Source organism: Pseudoliparis swirei, chromosome 18 (assembly GCF_029220125.1).
Source record: "Pseudoliparis swirei isolate HS2019 ecotype Mariana Trench chromosome 18, NWPU_hadal_v1, whole genome shotgun sequence".
Classification (NCBI taxonomy): Eukaryota; Metazoa; Chordata; class Actinopteri; order Perciformes; family Liparidae; genus Pseudoliparis; species Pseudoliparis swirei.
This window is the reverse complement of record NC_079405.1, coordinates 12,534,847-12,556,069: the sequence shown is the minus strand read 5'-3', so window position 1 is coordinate 12,556,069 and position 21,223 is coordinate 12,534,847. Positions and strand designations below refer to the sequence as shown.

Below are 21,223 nucleotides of genomic sequence, written 5' to 3'. Positions count from 1 at the left end.
TGGATAAACAGAATAAAGCCCATGGCGAATATTTTCGAAATTGTGTCCACAAATTATGCTTCTATAACCAAAAACAATCAATGTCATGACTGTCTTTGTATCCACATATGTCTCAGTGTAACACAGCTCAAATGCAAATCCCAGAATGGAGTTTATTTTGTAATTCAAAAAGGATCACCTGCTCACCACTATGCGTTTGTAATAAATCCAAACATTTGTTCATTGACATATTAGGTAACACTCAAAGTCTTTAATGACAACAAGCTGCACAACACACTTTTTCATGAATGGGAATGGAGTTTAGAGTTTCCAAAGGTCCAAACAACAGCTGAAAGTATTCATCAATTACTTAATTATATTATAATCAAAACATAATAAATCAGCAATAGGCTGATCAATTAATCATTTATAAGCGTAAAAAATCTTCACTCAATCGGAAATCACTAACAAGAAGTCACTTTGGACTGTGGGAACTTGTTTCTTTTGGCTATCTGTTGAGTAATCACTTTAAAAAGAAAAAATAAATTGTAATGAAATCATTTAATTTAACCGTAATCAAAATACATTGGATTTTCCAGGGACCCAATTTACCCTGGATTTGGATTAGTGCAAAATCTTCTCCTCATATTTAATGTGTTGGCCTTCTTATGTACATGTGTTTATATATATATATATATATATATATATATATATATATATATATATATTAGTTTTTTACTATTGCATTATTGTCATGAACCAAGCCAAGCTAAATTCCTTGTGTCTAACATTGCAACCGTTTCTGGCAAAACTGCCTTTTCAGAATTCATTCTACACTTTAAGAAAACATTAAATTGCTAATACACCCACTGCCTTACGCGTTAACAACACATTCATTCCTTTACGTTCCTCCCCTGTCTGTCATTCCTGTTGCAAAGCGCGGCACGTTGTAAACGGCCTGTTCTTCCTGAAGTGGCTCAGGTTTGGCAACAGAGATCATCTCATTAACATAAAGGTTGTTTCTCTTTTTTTCCTCGTGAACTCAAAAACCTTTTGTTCAACCGCAGCCGTCACAAGTCACGGAGGTTCTGAGAAAAATAAATACATTTCAGGATTTCTTTGAATTTAGTTTTAGTTGTGGCTATCCAGGATCAGCAGGCTCTCATATGGTTATGATTATGACACATATTAGTTTCATGTGTTTATTTGGTTCCAATGTCGCGCGCGTGTGTGTGTGTTTGTGTGTGTGTGTTCATTAATTGCAGCCTTCAGATCATATGCTCAAATCATATAGTCTGTGTTGTTGTGAGACAGATCAGACTAGTGTTGGAAAAAGTATTCTTGAAAACGGGAATGGTGTAAATCCAGCATCAGTAATGTGCTCGGCAGCCTTTATTTTGACTTTAAAAACAATACATAAAATACATATTTCCGAGATAGATTATCTCTCCGAGAGGTTATGAACAGAAGTAGGATTTTACCGTAGCCTATGAACCTCAGACATGAATAACGTGAATCAATCAAAAACAACACACCGTGAGCAACATGACTTGTTATGTGGCCTAACACTTAACCCGTTTTGGGGCTTTATTGTGACAACAACAACTCGCTTTCTCCAGCACGTATTACTCGACAAACCTCCGAGAACCTCTTTCTCTCCTTCTCTCTCTCTCTCCGTGTTTTCCACCAGGATCAAGGGAAATCTATATTACTGGAAACAGCGTGTGTGCATTCCTATTATCTTTAATGTTGAGGCGGTGAATTCCCAGAAAGAAGACTCTGCCGGGGCCGCCCGGCGGGGTGGAGTCAAGCCCTGCGATAATTCCTGGAAAGCAGATAGGGAGAAGCTGCCGCGCGATTCCTGGGAGCGAGCGTCGGTTCTGCGAAGGCAGGAGCGGGCGGCTGAGGAGCGGGCGAGAGGCGAGTCTCACAACACCGGGCACGAAGCGCTTTCATCCGGAGAATTGAGCGTACAAAATAAAAAAAACATTTCAACCAGCAAACACGCTAAAAGAAGAAGAAGCAGTTGCTGTCTTCCCCTGCGCGAGACGAGCGGCGGTGGTGCGGAATGGGAGTTGGTGCGGCCGGTGTGACGTCAGAGCCGCCGGTGCTGTTCTCAGAATAGACTTCTAGGAAACCGTAATTTTTAAAAGCCGAGCCCTTACACTCTGTCCTCCACACATGTTGGACCCCATTCTGGTGACAACGCACTCCAACCCGCCGCTCAGGAGATTTTTATGTTTTTAAATGTATTGATTTCATTTTTTAACCGAACATTTTGTATCCGGTGTTTTATAAGCGACAGGAACAAACCCGACTGAATATACGGCGCTCCTTTACTGTCCGACTCGTATCTCTCCGATGTGAAAACTCATTTTCTCGACAAGTTTTTTTCCTTAACATTTCTTTAGAGCTCAGTCTCTATATGTTTTCCTTAATTTTTGAAGGAGAAATACCGACCGGATCTTAGCCCAGAGGATTCAAGAAATAGCATGATTCTTTGTGTACCAGGGTGAGTTGACTTTTCTTTGTTTGTGCGCGTTCGCTTCTATTGTCTGTGTACAGAACAAAAACAATATATCTGTTAAAGTAATTCAGTGTGCATTTATCTTTAAAGTCTTTAAATGAGATTGTTCATGATACATGTTTTTTTCCTGATGGTGAGGTCTTTAAATGAAGTCTCACAATACAAAGACCTTTTGCACTGATGGCAAATAATCTTCTTGATACTAACACAAATGAATATACTGTACATTTTGTTCTTAACCTTTATTGAAGCCTGACTGTGGTACAATGGTTCATTTGTATCCTTGTCATCATTAAAAGTAAAACACAAGAAACACAAAATCCGAATCAAATTAAAATATTATTATACAATTGTAATTAAGATCAACTATTCGCATTGTGTGGTTCTCAAGTTGAAACTCGATTGTGAAGTAAATGTCTTCCTCTTGTCCAAATTCAACAATAAACACATAACTACTAGTATGACGTGGAAGAAGAAAGCCCTCTGGAACTGTTTTTAAAACCATATTTTCCATTTTATTTGTAGTCCGAGATCTTCTCTGCCCACTGCTCCGTCCACTGAAACCCCGCGGGGTATGCGGGCAGGAACTGTACCTTCCACCCTGTGCCTTCAAAGCCCCCCTCCACTATGGGACCCCACAAAGGACCTACGGGCAATTGCAAGCAACTTCTGCTATCTAGAAAATTCAGGTACAGTAAAACAATTGTTTCACATTTACATCTGCAAATACGATTCTTGAAAATTCACAAACTGTTCCGGGGAATGTTCGGCACATTTTATCTTCTGCTTTATCTTCTGGGTTAAAGGTCTAATTGTGGACTGCTAACTGTAAAATAAAGCATTATACACAACAATGAAAGAGCAGACTGTTCAGAGTGACTAACATTCAGGAATCTGTGTGTGTAGGATGGTACTGGGGGGCTGTAACTGCAGCTCAGGCCCACGCTGCACTTCAAGAGGCATCTGAAGGAGCGTTCTTGGTCCGAGACAGCAGCCACCCTCTGTACATGCTGACCCTTTCGGTCAGGACTGCGCGCGGACCCACCAGTATACGGATACAGTACAGCGGCGCCCAGTTTCTGCTCGACTCCAGCTCCCCGGCCCGGCCCAGCCTGTCGTCCTTCCCCAACGTGCCCAGTCTGGTGCAGCACTACATGGGACCAGAGAGGAAAGCAGAGGAAGGGAAGGTGGTGGAGGACGCTCCTTCAAAACCCTCTCAACAGACAATTCAGGAGACATCTGTGGTATTAAAACTGAAGCGGGCTGTGTTCAAGCCTCAGGGTCTCCCCTCTTTACAGCACCTCACACGCCTCGTCATTAACAGACACTCTGACTACCCCGACCAGCTACCACTCCCGAGGCCTCTGCTGCGTTACGTACAGGACTATCCCTTCAAGGTATAAGGGCCCCTCAAGTCTATTATTACGACGTAAAGGAAACAAACTGTTAAACAGGTCCTGTCCTCCAAAGACTGCCGCGCAAGCAGTTGGAGGCCAGAAAATACTGAACCGGGACATGTCTTCGCTGAATACTGACGGGCCTGGTTTCAGACTGAATTTGTCGAGGACTGAGTGATGAATTACCAGAGAAGAAGATGACGACAAATCTAAGTACTGTAATCTTTATTTCATGATGGATGTGGAAATTGTCCATATCTGTATTACCATAATCAGTTCTGGAAGTGCATACTGTTCCTAACAAGTACACTGATTCCATTGAGACATCTTTCACGGCGTTTTATTTTTTCTACCTTTTACATGTGTACATTTTCTATTAAAATAATCGATTGGAGTCCAACTTGCTGTCCTTAAAATCATTTTCTCTTTACAACTAGCACATTTTATTCACAGGATAAAGAGAAGGGCTGTCCATCATCATCATCATCATCATCCTCATCTTTATTTAATGGCACATGATGACTTGCTCTTGTGACACTTGTTACGAAATATGTTCCGCCTTCAAATCACCTTTGAAACACAAAGAATTTGAGCTTTAAGTGTGTAAGAGATGCAGATTGTGTGAGGAAGTAAAAGCCACATTGTGTCTGTGTGTGTGTGTGTGTGTGTTTTTGCTCAACAATGCGTACAGCCTGCATCTGACTCAGCGAGTCGACGAGCGAATGGGAGGACCGTTCATCAGCGGATTCACAGAACTGCTGAATGCTTCCTGGGAGGAGGGTGAGATTCTGAGAGGGAGGGTTCTAAGAAAAGCTTCAGTAATTACCTTCAGCTTTCAGCCTGCTTTTGTGCCGCCTCGCACACCGTTTCTTTTTTTCTTTTTATCCGTGGCGCAGGATGTGATCACACATGTTACCAGGTTAAAAGTGCAACAGAGACATGCAAATGATTTGAGCCTCTGCAAATGGTGAATTTGGAGTAATGAAATCGGTGTGGGCTTGTGCTGGGCGGCTCAGTGGGGGTGGGGGAGCTGAGGCTAAAGCCAGTGAAATAGGATCTCAGTTTCTCAATCCAGATCCAGCTTGTGGTACTCGGTTGACGTCTCTTTCCGAAGGATGCAAAATCGAGGCCTAACAGACGAAAACAAACAGACCCTGAATTTGTGCTTGTCCAAAACAGTGACAGTGGGCAACACTTCAGCATGTAGAGCAGGTTACATGATGACCAACTGATTACATGAGGCCAAGATGGAAGACATGAAGGCCGAGAGGCTCTTTAAACCGACCTGCCGGTGATGTCGTGCCGAGTCTCCACATAACGCATCTCTTCCACATTCACCTCCACCCACTGTTGAATGAGCGGGGGGTGTCTGGGATCCACCTCCAAGTAAACACGCCTGTTATTCACGAGAATGAGAACACAATTGATTACAAATGTATGATGAACAGGACACAATTATTAGAAGCAACCATGGAACTGTTTTCACAGGAAGTCTTTTCAAAAGCTTAACCCATTAAAGAGGCAACATGAGACGTGTGTTTTTCTCTTTTTTGCGACAAGCCGCAGCCAGTGGGAATTAAACCCAGGTGTGAGTGTGTGTGTGAGTGTGTGTGAGTGTGGGTGTCGGCAGTGGATTTTCTCACCCATGATTTGATAGAATCTGAGGAGCCAGAGTCAAAATCTGTTTGATTACTTTCAGGCCGTCTTTACCTCCATCTAAAGCAGCATGGTCTTCAAACCTTTAATTAATTAAATACATGTAATTTATTTAAAAAAAATGAAAATACACCAAAATACACCTAATGCACTCATTACAATTAATGTTCTGGTCTGATCTGGTGTTTGCGACCCTGATACAAACATATGATTTACCAAATACGATTTTGTAAAAAAAATAAAAAGCTGAATGTGTTATAGTCACAGAAATATTTCAGGTTCCAACGTGGTCATATCCTCTGAGAACAGGTACGGGGGGTTACTGACCAAAGTTGAGACATGGCGACAAAGACTTAACAACGTTTCTGCATCTGCCAAAACAGATGTTTTTATTCAGAATTCTTTTTTTATGAGCAATTTGTTTAGGAGCATTTACGACTATTTGCAGAGCTTTCACTTACCTTTCATTACATCTAAACGATGAACCTGTAATCTGTCCTGAAGCCCCAACCTACAGAAAAATATCCTTTATTAGACATTCAATACAAATAATTTATTGCAAGTAAACCAATAAGGATGTTTACAACTTGCTTACGCATTCTCTCTTGTTAAATCCACTGCATCTTGGCTTTGATCCAGAGCGGTAACTTTAAGCTTGTGAAAGAAACAAATACAGCAATTAAAAGTGATGTTTACTGTTTGGGTGCAACTGCCCCAGAGAAAATAATTTATTTCTCGGCAAGAAAATTTTACGATCTGTTAAAAGTGTGGAAAGTAAATGAGCAGACATAGCTGAACTTATGACGGGATAGTAGAACACTTGTTTTGTTGAGCAGGGAGCTGAAACTATGCCCTGTGCTTCGAGAGGTGAAGACAACAGTGCATTCTCCTGCAGCGCTCTTTTATCCGCCATGTGTATCTATACAGCTGGGACTAATGAGGGTTGTCCTCATCAATTACATTTTTACATCAGACTATACAACTGTTCTATTAAGTGATTCATTATTTTGTCCCTACACATCAACATTGAAACATGGCCATCACCTGTAAACAAAACCAAATTACTTGGATAGTCGGACCAGCAGCCTAAAATCTAGTGTGAAGTATTAATTTATTAGAATAAAAAGCGAACAAACTACTTTAATAGCAATACCAGCCAGTGTTTTTTTTTTTTTGTAATAAATGCATTCCCTCTGAACCTACTGATCACTTAACTGGCTTAATCATTTCAGTGCTTACTAAACAAAACTAAGAGTCTCCAGCCGAGCTTAATGTTGACGGAGAACTCCAGATATTACACATTAAAGTCGGTTTACAGGTCTTGGGAAGGACTATATGGGAAACATTTGGTAATGCCTTTTATGGCTACAGAGACTACAAATCTGAAAAGGGAAAACCATCTGGAAGTGTGGTGTTAGAAAGAAGTGAGCTCAGCTTTGCCAGACCTCTGAAGACGGCTCCTCATTTCTGTTTGAGGCTCGAGGCGTCATTAGCGGCGACTATCATAACACACCCGAATCTACAACTGGAATACTAGTGGTTGTGTTGCATTGTGGGTAATGTAGGCACCATGTTTTAACAAGGAAGAATAATGTCTGAAATAAAAAAAAGACATTGTGACGATGATAAATTGCTAAATTGTTGTAATACTCTTTTAATGTGAGCATTGAAACGTTTTCAAAATGACAATGCTAACATGCTTATGATTAGCATGTGCCATATTTAACATGTTCCTAATCTAAACCAAACTAAATATTAGTTTTCTGTGTTAGCATCTGAACGTCTGGCTAACACAAAGAACACCTGAGTCCCATTAGTATCTAGCACCATATTAAATGTCAGGAGGAACCTATATAACTTTGGTGATCCCCATAGGGGAACATAAATGGCTGAACAATAAATCCATTGAATGTCAAATGTCAACATCAAGATGTCGCTAAATGAAAAATTATGGATAACAAACTCATTTGGACTCTGGGGTCCGAAAATACAAAATGTGGTATATCTATCAGATGGTAAAAAGTGAAAACTTTGATCTGCTGGTGGCGCTAGAAAGAAAGGTTAAAGGATCCCCTATGTCAGCAGGCATTTTCCTCTGGGGACCATAAACGTATGTACCAAATCCCATGGCAACCATCCAACAGATGCTTCAGCTTGGATCAATATGTTGGACTGATGGATTAACAGTGCCATTCCTGGAGGTTAGCGTGGCTAAGAATCAATTAGTAACAATAAAGACAAACCGAACCTGAGGCAGACTCTTCAGCAGACTCAGAGAAATGGCACCAGAGCCACATCCCACTTCCAAGCATGTATGCTGGCCGTCTGCACCGATTCCAGAGCCGGGCTTCATCTCCAGATCAGTGAGCACGAGTTCAACCAACTCCTGCACGAACACACAGAGAAAGCACTGCTCTGGTCATGTGCGATTGATCGATGGGATTCCCCGGTACGCGGTACGTATGCGTGGCATGTTTCCAACCTCGGTTTCGGGTCTTGGTATGAACACAGGAGGTCTCATCTTCAGTGTCAGATCTCTGAAGTCCCACTCCTCAATCACATACTGCACAGGCATTCTGCATCAAACACACACATTTATGAGTATCCTCAGTGAAAGAAACATGTAGACTTAATTATATGGAGATATAAACGTTATACCTGGATAGGCGTCTAGAGCAGAGCTTCCACATCTGCTCGGTTTTTTCTGGGCTTAAAAACTCTGATAAATTCTCCTGCCCAAGACTTTCTATCTGTATTACGTCATGTGAGAAAAGGAAGGTATGTTTTCAAATGCTAATGTGTAAATTCAGACATTACATCAGGCATTGTTGAAAGAGCTCAAGAAATTCCCACTTACAGTTTTAGCACCGAGCAGGTGAGCAATAATGTAGAGGCTGGAGTGGTCGGGCTCCATCACGCCTCTCTCCGCGAAGTGTTTCTTCCACAAATCCACCGCCTGAAGTGCTGTGATCCGGCCTGCAGGTATGGCCGGAGCGCTGCATGTATGCACCACACGGGAGCCCCAAAGTCCCTAAAAGATTTAAGCGAGCTTCTAAATAACCACAAATAAACAGCTAACCTGCTTTCCAGCTGGGGCTTAACAGGAACTCATATTTATGAATTGCAGATCAACAAAATGATGCGAGATTATTAGATTTACCGTCACACTCTAATGCAGTCCCATACAAGACTACATGATTCTCAGTAGTGTTTCTAATTATGTGTCTCTCTCAATGGATTTATGCAAGGAAAGGACAACTAAGATAATTTGTTCCGTGTGAGCCTACAACATATTTACAGGTCACAACTCCAGCCAGCTACGAATATTCACATCTCATCACCTGACCTACTGCGCTCACATATTTACCTTCTTTCCATTTCCCTTACCAGCCGCAGATGTATCCTCAGAGAGGGGAAATTGTAATTATTCAAAGCATGAATCAAATGTACTTGAAGATAGAATTAATAATATTGTGATCAATATTATAAGCAATATTAGAGTTTATTGTTATACATGTGTATCGCTCATCTTTTGGGGAACTTGATCTCTGGATAAATAAACTAGCAATCACTCAAAGTGCTTTCTAACACGAGTCAGCGTTGAACATTCAGACACGCATACTGATGGGAGAAGAGACGATACCATAACGTGTGTCATATTTATTGCCTGTTCCTTCGAGGCGGTAAATATGCACATCAACACATGCAATTTGGTGTTCAGTAGCTTGTCCAAGAGCAGTTTGACATGTAGACAGCAGGCTAGGGATTGTTGATACTTCGCCTGCTGTTAAGTGTTTCCTATTTGGACCTAGTACCTATTGACAGTTGCCTGTCTTCGGACATCGGTAAAGAGAACTTTTATTTGACGGTTGCTACTTTTGGGTTCACACTTGTAGTGTTTATGAGCCATTACAATACCGGGTTTCGACTGTTAGTTGAAGTAAATCATCAATTATGAGACGTATAATTAAGATGTGGGCCTTTGTAACAATTTATAAAATATGATGTAGGCCTATAGATTAGTCAATATTGAAGAGTTTAGTTTTAGCCCTTCAGAAATTGCGGATATAGATGGAATCTTGCCCCTTGACTGCTAAGACTATGTGTGAAATTTAACGTAGATTATATCAAGATTGTGTCCCTTCGGAAGCTTAAATTAAAACGTATCTTATAACCAATTAGAAACGGTGCCAGACCAACATACAGTCATAGGCTACACATTGAAGTAGGTTTGCATGTATGCATTTTTACCAGCATGCAGATCAAAGCAGAATGAATCGTTACCGAGAGGACTGTCTGGAAATAACAACAACAACAAATGTGTTAGTTACCTTTGGTCCAACAATCCTGCACACAAAGCCTCGGTAGCCTGCACTCAGAGAGAATCTCCACATGATCCAGCTAAACGAACACACTCTGTTTACATCATTATTATTTTAGAGGGACACATCGTTTGTGAAGCCATCTTTTGCTATTCTGTTGTCCTCTATGTACACTTTCTAGGTCATGTGTACCATACAAACCGCCTTATCTGGTCATAAAGCTACATTGTATGTGGCCCATGGCAAGCTGGAAGTTACTGTCGATCGTATTTCCTACACATGGCGCAGCAGTCCTCTTCAACTGTTGACATGATACAAGACCACACACACTGCGCGCACTGCGCAGCACTGATCCTGATGAGTAGTGTTGCCTTTAAGGAGTGTCGAATATATGAATTGTTTGGCACCTAGCTGCTGAAAAACCAAGCAAAGGGGTGACAATCGCTGAGACTTGGAACGTTTGTAGATTTCTTATGCTGAGATCATATATATGAGAACAACTGATTGTAAATATCTGTTTGCAACTGGTAGTCAATATTTAAACCTCGAACTTAAGTGGATAACATATAATATGTAATATACTCTGCCCACATAATAATGAAACTAACAGATACAGATACAGCAAATATGTCGAAACAAATAGATTGTGCTTATTATTTGTGTTTGTTTAAAACATAGACACGTCCTTGACTGTCCGCGGAATATTTAGCTACGACTTCCGTTGTCTGCATTAGTAAATAACGAGGAGCTCGTGAATATATCGGTATTGTTGTGCCTCAAAGTGGAGTGTGCATTAATGTGTCGAGACTGAAGAGTTGGTGGATAGTTTGCGACTAGGTTGACAGCATTCTTGTCAAAGTACAGTGATAACACATTAGTCCAGACGTTGCCTAGACGTGAGAACAGCTACATGTATTTCACATGAGGTCACAGGCTGGTTTTTCAACGTTACAACGAGAAGCTAGCAGCTAGCTTCAGCTGCTAACTAGCAGGCAGCCTCACACAGGACGCTGTCATCTGAGACTGGTTAACATTTGTTCAACTGAAAATTGTATATATTATTTGCAGTAAGGTTGCCCTGACAACAAGGTATATGATGGGCATGACCTCTCGAATAGAGTGTATATTTTTCAGTGAGTTTCACCCCACCTTGGGTCCCAAGATAACATATCAGGTGAGTTTAATGCAAAGACTATATTTTTAACAAGGTGAAAGGTAAGAAACATGACCACAACTGTGTTATTAATTACCATAGCAATTACCAACATAGCTTAAAAAACCCTATGACAGTAAAGTTGTGGCCAGAAATTACAAGTACGTTAAATATGCTGTTTCTCATTTTGATAATTATGTGGAACGCTTTTAGGAAATAGTATCCGAAGTTGCCAAAAGTTTCAGTAAATAGTGTTTTGACTACTTGTTTAAGGGAATACAAATGATAATATTTGATTTTAGCAGGCCCCTCTACATATTTGTGTGGTATTGTCTGGGATTGAAAAGTGCATCATCTTCCTAAAGCTTGTATATAGAATGCATTATGTCAGACAGTGTCCTCTTTGTCCCCTCATGATAGGTCCCAGAGGAATACATTTCACGAGAGCTATTTGACACAGTTCAAGTTTATATCATCACCAAGCCAGAACTGCAAAACAAATTGATAACGGTGTATGTATAATGCTTCTTTCTCCTTGCAACAATTAATTGTTCCTTGCCCTTGAGCTGTGCATTTGTGCCTGTGTTGCTCTTTGCACTACCAAACTATCCTATTTGCTCTTTTCATCTATTTTAGCACTGCCATGGGAAAAAAGTTAATTGGGTGTCCTGTGTGCATCGAAAACAAAAAGTACAGCAGAAATGCCCTCCTGTTTAACCTTGGCCTTGTTTGTGACGCCCAAACCAACACCTGTGCCCTTGAGCCCATTGTCAAGAAGTTGTCCGGGTACCTCACAACTCTGGAGGTTGTGGATTATACATTTTCATAATTGTGCTTGTGACTTAATTGCTCTGATTGGCGTTTGCATAGTTTGCAATAATAAGAAATCTCAGAAATGATCTTAAATCTGTTTGTCTTGTTGTGTTGCAGCTGGAGAGTGGCTTTATATCCAATGAGGAGAGCAAGCAGAAACTTTTACCCATTATGTCGACCTTGTTAGAAGAACTTAATGCCACAGGAGCCTGTACCTTACCCATAGGTATATTTTGTATTTTACTATGTATATTCAAGTTTTATCTTTGGCTAAAAAACATCTATCTCTTTAAAATACAAGCTGAATTGAGCACTAATATTCAAGTAAGTATTACTTGTTGCCAAGCTGAATTGTAAATATTAATTTTTTTCTCGTTTCCTTTTCTGTTCTGTGTTTGTTTTTAGATGAGTCAAACACCATACACCTAAAGCTGATCCAGCTGCGAAAGGACCCCCCAATTGTTCAGGAGTATGATGTGCCCGTGTTCACCCAGTGCAAAGACCATTTTATCAAATCTCAGTGGGATCTCACCACTCAACAGGTAGGCCTTTTGGCACGTATCAAGGGACGTTGTGATAAGATAAGATGTGCCAAAATTCTAGGAAGAGGAGAAAGATTAGTTATTAAAGGCCAGTTATCAGCAGTACATGAAGTGTACACTTGTTTCACATCCAATATTTTATCAATGAAAATGAGTCATTGGTGCCATTTAACAGCACAACAATTTTGTAATTGCTGGTTTAAAGTAGTTTACATGAATCATATTAATCGAACAATTCCGGCCATAGTGTTTAGTACAAGGCAATAATGTTCAACTTCTTGTTTACTGCAGATCCTGCATTGTATTGATGGATTTAGACACATCCAGAAAATCTCTGCTGAAGCGGACGTAGAGCTGAATCTAGTTCGCATTGCGGTGCAGAATCTTCTGTAAGTACATTGCAGAGAGAGAAAGGGCAACACACACCAGCGGCGACTAATGTGCTTCAAAACACCCTCATCCATTGTTTTCTGTGTACAGTGAGCCTGAGGGTTGATTCTACCAACGCGTGCGTGCGGCAAGACTTATTGCCAAACAAAACGAAAAAGATGCTAAAAATCCTCCTTTTCCTCCACAGGTATTACGGTGTTGTGACCTTGGTGTCAATATTTCAGGTATGGCGGTACTACTTTTGATATTAAGCCACTGTGATTTTGAGAGAACAATCTAAATATTAAGAGGAAAGTCCTAATATTTTATTTAAAAGACTTGGGACTTCATCGACATCTTTCATTTGATACGTCAACGCTCATATCTATTTAAAAGTATTAACATTTTTAAATAATATTATTATACAATCTTTTAATATTTAAATGTTTTCCCTAAAAGCAGCCTAATTCTTTTTCGTAACAATTTGAGCGTTTAAGTTTGGTGATTGTCTTTTACCTCCTTTCAGTACTCTAATGTGTATTGCACCACACCGAAAGTCCAGAGCATCATCGATGATAAGTCCATTCAGGTGGAGTGCCTCAACTATGTCACCAAGCAAGGTAAATAAGGAGCATGATGGTCAAACATTACATGAGTGTTTTTTATAATTTCTTCTTTTGAGCCATTCATTGTTTGATTGTCTTTCAGGTCAGAAGCGTGCGAGTCTGAGAGATGTGTTCCAGCTGTACTGTGGTCTGAGTCCAGGAACCACAGTCCGAGACCTTTGTTCTCGCTACTCGCAGCAGCTTCAAAGGGTTGACGAGAGGTCGACGTCAATCACCTTATCAGTTTCTGAAAATATTTAATGACTGTTGAAGAGTTAGGTCAGAGTGACCTTTATTTACTTGTATGTCATGTGTTGCTTTTCAGGAAGCTGATCCAATTTGGCCTGATGAAGTCTCTTATTCGACGGCTACAAAAATATCCGGTGAAGGTGATCCGCGATGAGAGGAGCAGGTTGCCTCGACTCTTTACCGGTTGTCATAGTTATGACGAGATCTGCTGCAAAACAGGCGGGTTTCTCTCTGTTTGTTGAGTAAGAATAACACTTGTGTTCGCAAACAAGTCTGCTTACAGTATGTGTTGTAACTTGACAGGGATCAGTTATCAGGAGCTGGACGAACGTTTGGAAAATGATCCCAACATCGTGGTGTGCTGGAAGTGACATGCATCTTTAAACGGACTGAAAGATATAGAGATGCCTCACCCAACGATGCCTTTTTGTTAAATTAGTGTGTTTTTGTTTTTACAAGTCTCCTTTTGAAGAATTCACATTCTGTTTCGGTCAAGAGGACGGTTCTATTCATTGATATTGTACAAAAGAGAATATTTGATTAATAAAAGAGATTATCAATTAACAATGTGTCCTAAATCACAGTGCATACAAATCAAGAATTTTTCATTTTCTGTCATTTTGTAACCATTAAAAATTGAGCCCCAGATTGATACAGAAGTAGATTCAGAAGATCTCATGTTATCAGACTGAAATATAATATTTTTCTAACTACAATAAGAAACATCAATATCTGTTTTTGTAACTTCTAGAATTAAAATGCATTTGTACTTGTATATTTTAAAGTCTTAAATTCCAAAGACATTTGACTTTAGACACCACTACATTTATTTGAAAGCCATAGTTGCCAGGTTGCTTTACGATCAAATGTTTGCATAACAAATATATAAGCAGCTGTTAAATGTTACTTGCACAGTACTTTTACATTTTAATATTGATCATGATAATCTTTAGACCATGTTACAATCTGCTTCACAAAGGCAGCAAGAAATGTCAGGTCTAAAGTAAAGCAGATGAAACAAAAATGGTGATTAAAATCCTAGAAAATAAAGGACAGTTTGAAGAAACTACAACTCAAGTAAATTCAGGAATGGCTTTCAGAAAAAAAGTAGCATTTGTTCTATAAAGGAACTTGGAGACGATTATTAACTTAGCCACGGTGCTTGGAACTTTACATTTATTTTAATATTAATACTTTGTTGGCATTGTGTTTTTTTACAGTGTGGCACTACAGCTCTGGCTTTTGAAACTACTTGAAACTGTCGGTGATTTTCGACCTTTTCATACTATAACATGCACCGCCCCTCTCTGGTGATTGTATACCTTTCCATATTTTACAATGCATTATCCCTCTCTCGGGATTTAAGACATTTCCATACTTTGAGAGGCAGCGCCCCCTTCCGGCTGTAGGGAGGAAGTGCGCTTTGGCCTGGGTTCGTTTGGAATATTCACCATGACAACCTAGTTTCCCGACTCCAAACCAACTTTACTGAAGCGACAACTTGTAACATTATGTGTTGAGTAGTTAGCTACAACGAAATGGACACGTCTGTAATTATACCCGTCGAAGCGGAGGGGTTTGTTCAAAGTCTGGAAACTTTCTCTCTCAAGGAAGTCGGCTCTGAGAGGTAGGAGGAGCCCGCTAACGTGCACTAAAGTAACGTTAGCTCACATGCTACGCGAGCTACCTGAACTCAGTGACCTGGCTAGTCCAGCCAGGAGGAGGGTGAAGGTCACTGCAGCAGGAGCTGACCAAACCAAAACAAGGCGTGGAAGTTAACGTTGTATTCAATAGTAGGAACTGGAAGGTTGAAAGTATCTCGGGACATTAAAAAAACAACACACAGAAGTACTCACATCACAGTATTAGTAGGCTATACATCTTAAAATGTAAAGAAATACTCCTAACAGAGATGCATGGACTGTCTGCTCAGTTCATCACAAACACATCCATGTCCAGTCAGAACCTTAAAACACTCAAATTAGTCAGTATATTTTATAATTGTTTTCTTCATTTCCTCATGTTCTCCGTGTAAAACTCTTTTGCTTAGACTTTATGAGTACTGTTGAGTGGTAGTCGTAGAATAAAGAAATGTCTAAAAGTAACTGTCCTTTCAACACAAGCTCTTTTGGTCACGTGATGTATGTAAGTTACATCATTTGGACTGTAGTTTCCAGAATATTATCAAAAGGTGAAGCAACTTTATTACTAAAGCACCTTTCAGCAAGTCAATTCAAAGTGTTTTACATCATATTTGAAAGACATGGCCCAGCCAGATATTAATTAATAGTTGAGTTGGAGCAGACATATGAGCTGCATAGAAACTAAAGGATGCCTTTACTCTATTGGATAGTTAGCAGACATGTCACAGGAAACCTGTCTGCATGGTTCATACAAAAGTAGCTGTTCATAACCTGTGCTTTTTAAATGATTGTTTTCTTTGTGTGTTACCAGGTGGTTCAGACAACATGGGCACATCGAGAAACTTAACATGCAAGCAATACTGAACGCTTCTGCCATGCAAGATGAGTATGTTCAGGAGCTCCTGGTGTCACATGTAAAGGTGACTGCTCCCTCTCGTGATTTTAAAATGTCAGTGAAATTTAGTGAAGCCCTGCAAAAATCTAATAAGAAGTCTCTTGAAACAAGTTTGCTGATTGTTTCTATTGCTTAGAATTGCATATGATATCTCAATGAACACACAACAAAAGTTTAATCTGCAGTATCTTTTTTTCCTTCCCCCTTTCTAGATACCTGTTCTGGTCCATGAAATGATCCTTGTCGAAATCTGGAAGCATAAAGTGTTTCCCAATTTTATGTCAGCTGGAGGACTTTAATCCCAAGAACACATTCAGTCTTTACATGGTGGTGAGTGTCAAATGAGGTGTAAAATGATAATCAGTTTGCAGCGCTCCCAACTGATTTTGTGTGTACTTTAATGTATCCACCTCAGATCCACCATGAAGCCTCGATCATGAACCTGCTTGAAACGATAATGTATCACAAGGTTAGTGTGTGCACAAATACATAGCTCCAAATGATATTGATCCGCATCATATTTTTAAATGTGTTAAAGCATGACAACCATGCGGTCAGGCAGTTCATACTCTCTCTCTTTCTCTGTGTAAATATTGTTATAACTTAAGCTTAATGGGACATGTTGAAAAAGGTTGTGTTTTGTGCAGGATTCCTGTGAGGCGGCTGGTGACGCTGTCCTTGACTTGGTGGATTACTGCCACCGCAAGCTCACCCTGCTGGTCGGCAAAGCGACCGGGGCAACCGCGACGACTCATGACCAACACAGCCCGAAAGGGACAGCAGTCGTATCCTCCACTGACGTGATGACAGAGTTACAGATGCAGTGTGCTGCACGGGAATTTGAAATCTCCCTGAAGGCAGTCTCTGTGCTGCGCTTCATCACTGATCACACCGAGAGGTACCGCAGCACCAACAAGGCTTGGGGATCAGAAGATCACAGTTAGCTTTCTGTTATTATTTTAATAATGTACCATTATTTTCACCTAACAGAATGACTTGTTTTTCTTTTACAGTGTTAGTGTCATCAATCGCATGATGTGCATCCATAACATGCCTTGCGTGCTGGTTCAGTTGATTGACTGCTGTCCTTGGAGTCGCTGTAAAGACGGTAGATCACACCGCTGGCATATCAAATGTGTCCTTGTGTGAATATTGGCTAATACGTGACCCTTCATTTGATGGTACGCTCTCTGTCTCTTACTGTAGGTGAGGTAGAAAAGTACATCAATGGCAGATGGCAGACGATTTCTGTCGAGAACCATTTAACGATGACAAAACTAGATGGTCAGGTCTGGATTTCCCTTTACAATCTGCTGCTGAAGGAAAACTGCCAAAGGAAATATGAATTTAACAATTACAACAAGAACCAGCTTCTAAAGGTATACTGAAAATTCAATGTTGCGTGTTGACTGACTGCTTTTCATCATTCCTTTATGTTCTCCACGTTCTGTATTTTACTTAATCAATGTTTTTAAAATGTATCAATCAATTGCTCCTCCAAAATCTAAGTGGCTACTGTATGTTAGCTGTAAACTGAAGTTGAGGAAGTGTTAAAACACAGATTCAGTTTCCAAGGGGTTGTTTTGGCTAAGATGTTTCCTCCTATTATACGCTTTTGTATCCTCTTCCTGTTGCATTGATTATTTAACCAGAGAGCCTTGTGCATCCTCTCTTCGTGGCGTTTCTTTTCTTATGCATTCTGCGTAACTCATTGTATAAGTTCTGATGAAGTTGACTTGTTTTTGTTACTGAGGATTATTTGCGGGTTTATCGTTCATATGCCACAGCTTCGACGTTTCATGACAGAGGTTTTGGTTGATCAGCTGCCAAACCTACTGGAGTTGCAGCGTTTCCTGGCCTATCTCGCCATTACAGACCCCGCCCCTCCAAAAAAAGAACTGCTTTTGGAACAGGTACACACTCACACATCCACACACATATGTGTAACTAGTCCTTTTTGCATTTACCCTCAGCTTTGCTTTATGTATAGATCCCAGAAATATGGAACTACATTGTGAGAGAGAATTCTGGGAAGTGGAAGGCAATCGCAAAGTATCAAGTCAAAGAAACTTTCAGCCCATCTGAAAGTGAACTGGAGCTGCAGGCGAAGAGGTAATGCTGAAAACACAAGTCTGAGATGCAAAGAGCTCAATCCAACATCTGTGTGAGTATTATTGTGATGGTTTTACCAGGTTGAACCAGGTGTACAATGTGGATGTGATGGAGAGCTTACTCCCCGAGAAGCCAAAGTGTGGATTCTGTGGGAAAGAGGCAGCAAAGAAATGCTCTCAGTGTCAGGGAGAATGGTACTGCCACAGGTAAGACAGAAGAGTCACAGCTTTTCTCTGTTATCCTGTGAGTCTCGACCTGAACATAGAGGCGGCAACAAGCCTCAAGCTCCTCTTCCTGTGTCTCGGTTCCTACTGCTCTTTATAGGGAAGAGATACACACACACACACAGATTAACCACAGCTGGGGCTGATTAACCATCCCCACCAGCTGATGGCGATTAGACCTCATCCCGGCACTGTTCCCTAAACCACCCACCCACTCCATCCACTCTGCAGCTGCACTTAACCACACCACGCTGCCACAAGAAGTAAGTTAGCCCGATCTGCCAGACTGTCGTGAAGAGGCAGCTGAGCCTGAGGGAAAAGCTTGGGATTTAGTGGTTGAAGTATTTCCCAAACCTCACCTACGATCACAAGCTTTTGGGGGATGAGTTTTCTCCCCCGACATCCTGGAAGAGATCAGAGTAAAACTGCTGCTCGCTCCGGCTGACAGGAGCTGAAGTAGTTTAGGGCTCTCATGAGGATGCCTCCCTGGGTCAGACCCAAAACATGCTTGAGGGATAACATATCTGAGATGGCTTGAACCACCCAGGAGCTAGAGGACCTTGACTAGGTAGAGGGACATATGGATTAACTTGCTCAGCCTGCTGCCACGGCAACTATCCATAAAATGGATGGATGGCTTTATATATCTGTGTCTGTGTTTCTACATCAGATATAAAAATACATCTGATCCATGAGCATTAGAAATACTTTCCTGTGATACTGAATATCCTAATAAACGGATTGTTGTATCAGACCCTTAATGTGTGTAATTTACAATTTTATTAATTAAATTTGTCAAAATTACTTACAATCCTGCTACATAGACATCCCTGCCCCCAACAACCCCCACAGGAAAAAAAAAAGGGGAACCAGGATAAGGAAAAAAAAAAAAAAAGGGGGGAAAAGGGGGAGACAGAAGGACAGAGAGGATGGACAACAGGAGGTACAGAAGGACAGATTTTACAATCACAGGTTATGTTAATGACAGAGACAATAGATATGAATATGTATAGATATTCAGAGTGTATGAATATATGTATAGCACGATTCCATGATGGGCGATCCATCGGGAGGGCAGAGGCGAGGTGGGAGGAGGAGGAGGCGAGAGCAGGAGGCACAGGACAGTAGTCATGAGCAGGAATTTGACGGAACACCCAGACGATCCATCAGGCATGAGGATGCTATCTGAAGTCGAAAGTGGGAGAAAGAAGAGAACTTCAGGGAGAAAAGAGAAGAGGAGAAAGCATGACGAGAGAGAGAAAGATGAAAATTCATCCTTAAGGAGGAGAAAAAAGCAGGGTACTCAGTGCATCCGTCGGCTATAAGCCTATAGCATATAGCAGCATAAAGCCACCATATCAGGCTTCAGACCTGATTCAACTATAAGCTCTGTCAAAGAGGAAGGTCTTAAACTGAACTTCTTAAGAGAGGACTCTTGTCTGCCTCCGGACTGAAAATTGGAGACTGGTTCCATAAAGGAGCTTGATAAGAAAAGCTCTTAAAATTTTTAACTTCTTTCTCTCTAGACTAAAAAGTCCCATTTAGTAGTAGTAGCTCTCTAGTCTATGGGGCATAATGCGACAAGCTATTTAATATGATGGATCATATCAAAGGCTTTGTAGGTTAAAGAGAGAAAAGGATTGAGTGATTCTGATTTTACTGGGAGCTGGTGCAGAGCAGTTGCAGAGTGTGTTGAGTTTTTCAGTTTTAGCAGGAAGCTGCAGCTGAAAGCATTCTGGATCAACTGGATTAAGATTAGGAGAGCAGAGAGCAGCCTGAAGTTGAGTTAAATAAGTCCAGTAGCAGAAGCGAAAGGAATCAATTTTCTGCATTTTTTTTCACAAGATTTGCCTGATTTTGAAATTGATTTTTGAAATATTATGATGAATGATGAATTTGGTTTTTTTGATTTACGAGTTGGTTAAGAACCAAGTCCGATCAAAGAAGACGCCAGAGATCTTTTAGTGGTGTTGGATGCCAGGGCAATGCCGTCTACAGAATCCACATGTGAGATAATTCTCTTCTGTAGGGCTCCGATTAAAATTACTTCGGTTTTGTCTGAGTTTAACATCACGAAGTTGCAGGTCATCCATGTTTTTATGTCTTTAAGACATGCTTGAATTTTACTTTAATGTGTGTTGTGTTTCTGTGTCTTGTTGGTCTTGTTTGTTTTTCACAGAGAATGTCAGGTGAGGCACTGGTCCAAACACAAGAGAGCCTGTCAGCTCTATGCTGAGGTCACAGAGAAGATCCAGAGGGACCTGCTGGAGAACTGCTGACACCGAGATACTGTGGAAGCAGTCAGCAGAACAGATGGGAGGAACAGATCTGCATGGGCACAATCCAAATTTGGATTCCTATACATTTTAAATCGTTATTTTAACATGTTCTCAGTTACATAATTGTGTTGTTCCTTTTTGTTTTGTTTTGTTTGTTCAATAACCTTATGGTATATTGTTTTTGTGTGTCTTTGATTAAAAAAAGTGCTTCCCTTTTCATATTTACTCTCATTCAACAAAGTTGAGGAAAATTGACCTTCTTCATTACACAACGGCAACAAATAAAAGACTTGAATGACTCTCTCTTCCTGTCTTCTTGCCCATTGTTATTAAGAATGTGACCAGTACCGTTGGAGTCACCTATTTATAGCCTCACCATTGTATTTATATTTTAAACTAGAAATAAATATACGGCTAAAGCCAATCTTGATTTTTCTTTTTACTGACAGCAAGTCAGA

At 40.6% G+C, this 21,223-nt stretch overlaps 4 protein-coding genes across 5 annotated transcripts; 3 read left to right on the top strand and 1 right to left on the bottom strand.

The window, feature by feature from the left end:
- The first annotated feature begins 1,364 nt into the window (after window positions 1–1,364).
- Window positions 1,365–4,303, top strand: cish (cytokine inducible SH2-containing protein). Its single transcript, XM_056436768.1, has 3 exons — window positions 1,365–2,491; window positions 3,032–3,195; window positions 3,413–4,303. The coding sequence occupies exons 1-3, from the start codon at window positions 2,472–2,474 to the stop codon at window positions 3,907–3,909; spliced, it is 681 nt and encodes a 226-aa protein (XP_056292743.1). The 5' UTR covers window positions 1,365–2,471; the 3' UTR covers window positions 3,910–4,303.
- hemk1 (HemK methyltransferase family member 1) lies at window positions 3,568–10,176 on the bottom strand. Of its 2 annotated transcripts, XR_008834349.1 has the most exons (12): window positions 9,891–10,176; window positions 8,417–8,590; window positions 8,218–8,309; window positions 8,042–8,135; window positions 7,808–7,945; window positions 6,155–6,213; window positions 6,021–6,070; window positions 5,825–5,930; window positions 5,547–5,642; window positions 5,189–5,299; window positions 4,730–5,033; window positions 3,568–3,656 (listed from the first exon to the last, which is right to left on the bottom strand). XR_008834349.1 is itself a non-coding variant. In XM_056436763.1 (11 exons), the coding sequence occupies exons 1-11, from the start codon at window positions 9,951–9,953 to the stop codon at window positions 4,970–4,972; spliced, it is 1,047 nt and encodes a 348-aa protein (XP_056292738.1). In that variant the 5' UTR covers window positions 9,954–10,176; the 3' UTR covers window positions 4,112–4,969. The 2 variants fall into 2 exon arrangements, 1 of the variants encoding a protein (XP_056292738.1); XM_056436763.1 differs by lacking the exon at window positions 3,568–3,656 and having other exon boundaries at window positions 4,112–5,033.
- A 164-nt stretch (window positions 10,177–10,340) lies between these two features.
- nprl2 (NPR2 like, GATOR1 complex subunit) lies at window positions 10,341–14,262 on the top strand. Its single transcript, XM_056436759.1, has 11 exons — window positions 10,341–11,055; window positions 11,455–11,546; window positions 11,671–11,839; window positions 11,965–12,073; window positions 12,253–12,389; window positions 12,681–12,778; window positions 12,967–13,003; window positions 13,285–13,378; window positions 13,467–13,584; window positions 13,689–13,831; window positions 13,916–14,262. Exons 1-11 carry the CDS (start codon window positions 10,975–10,977, stop codon window positions 13,981–13,983), a joined length of 1,146 nt encoding a protein of 381 aa, XP_056292734.1. The 5' UTR covers window positions 10,341–10,974; the 3' UTR covers window positions 13,984–14,262.
- Window positions 14,263–15,141: 879 nt separating this feature from the next.
- Window positions 15,142–21,064, top strand: zmynd10 (zinc finger, MYND-type containing 10). The gene is given in 12 exon segments (XM_056436754.1): window positions 15,142–15,239; window positions 16,067–16,175; window positions 16,363–16,425; window positions 16,427–16,480; window positions 16,566–16,619; window positions 16,798–17,048; window positions 17,164–17,258; window positions 17,357–17,529; window positions 17,938–18,063; window positions 18,141–18,262; window positions 18,343–18,468; window positions 20,666–21,064. Coding segments are annotated over 12 exon segments (1,362 nt in total). The 5' UTR covers window positions 15,142–15,150; the 3' UTR covers window positions 20,766–21,064.
- Window positions 21,065–21,223: the final 159 nt, after the last annotated feature.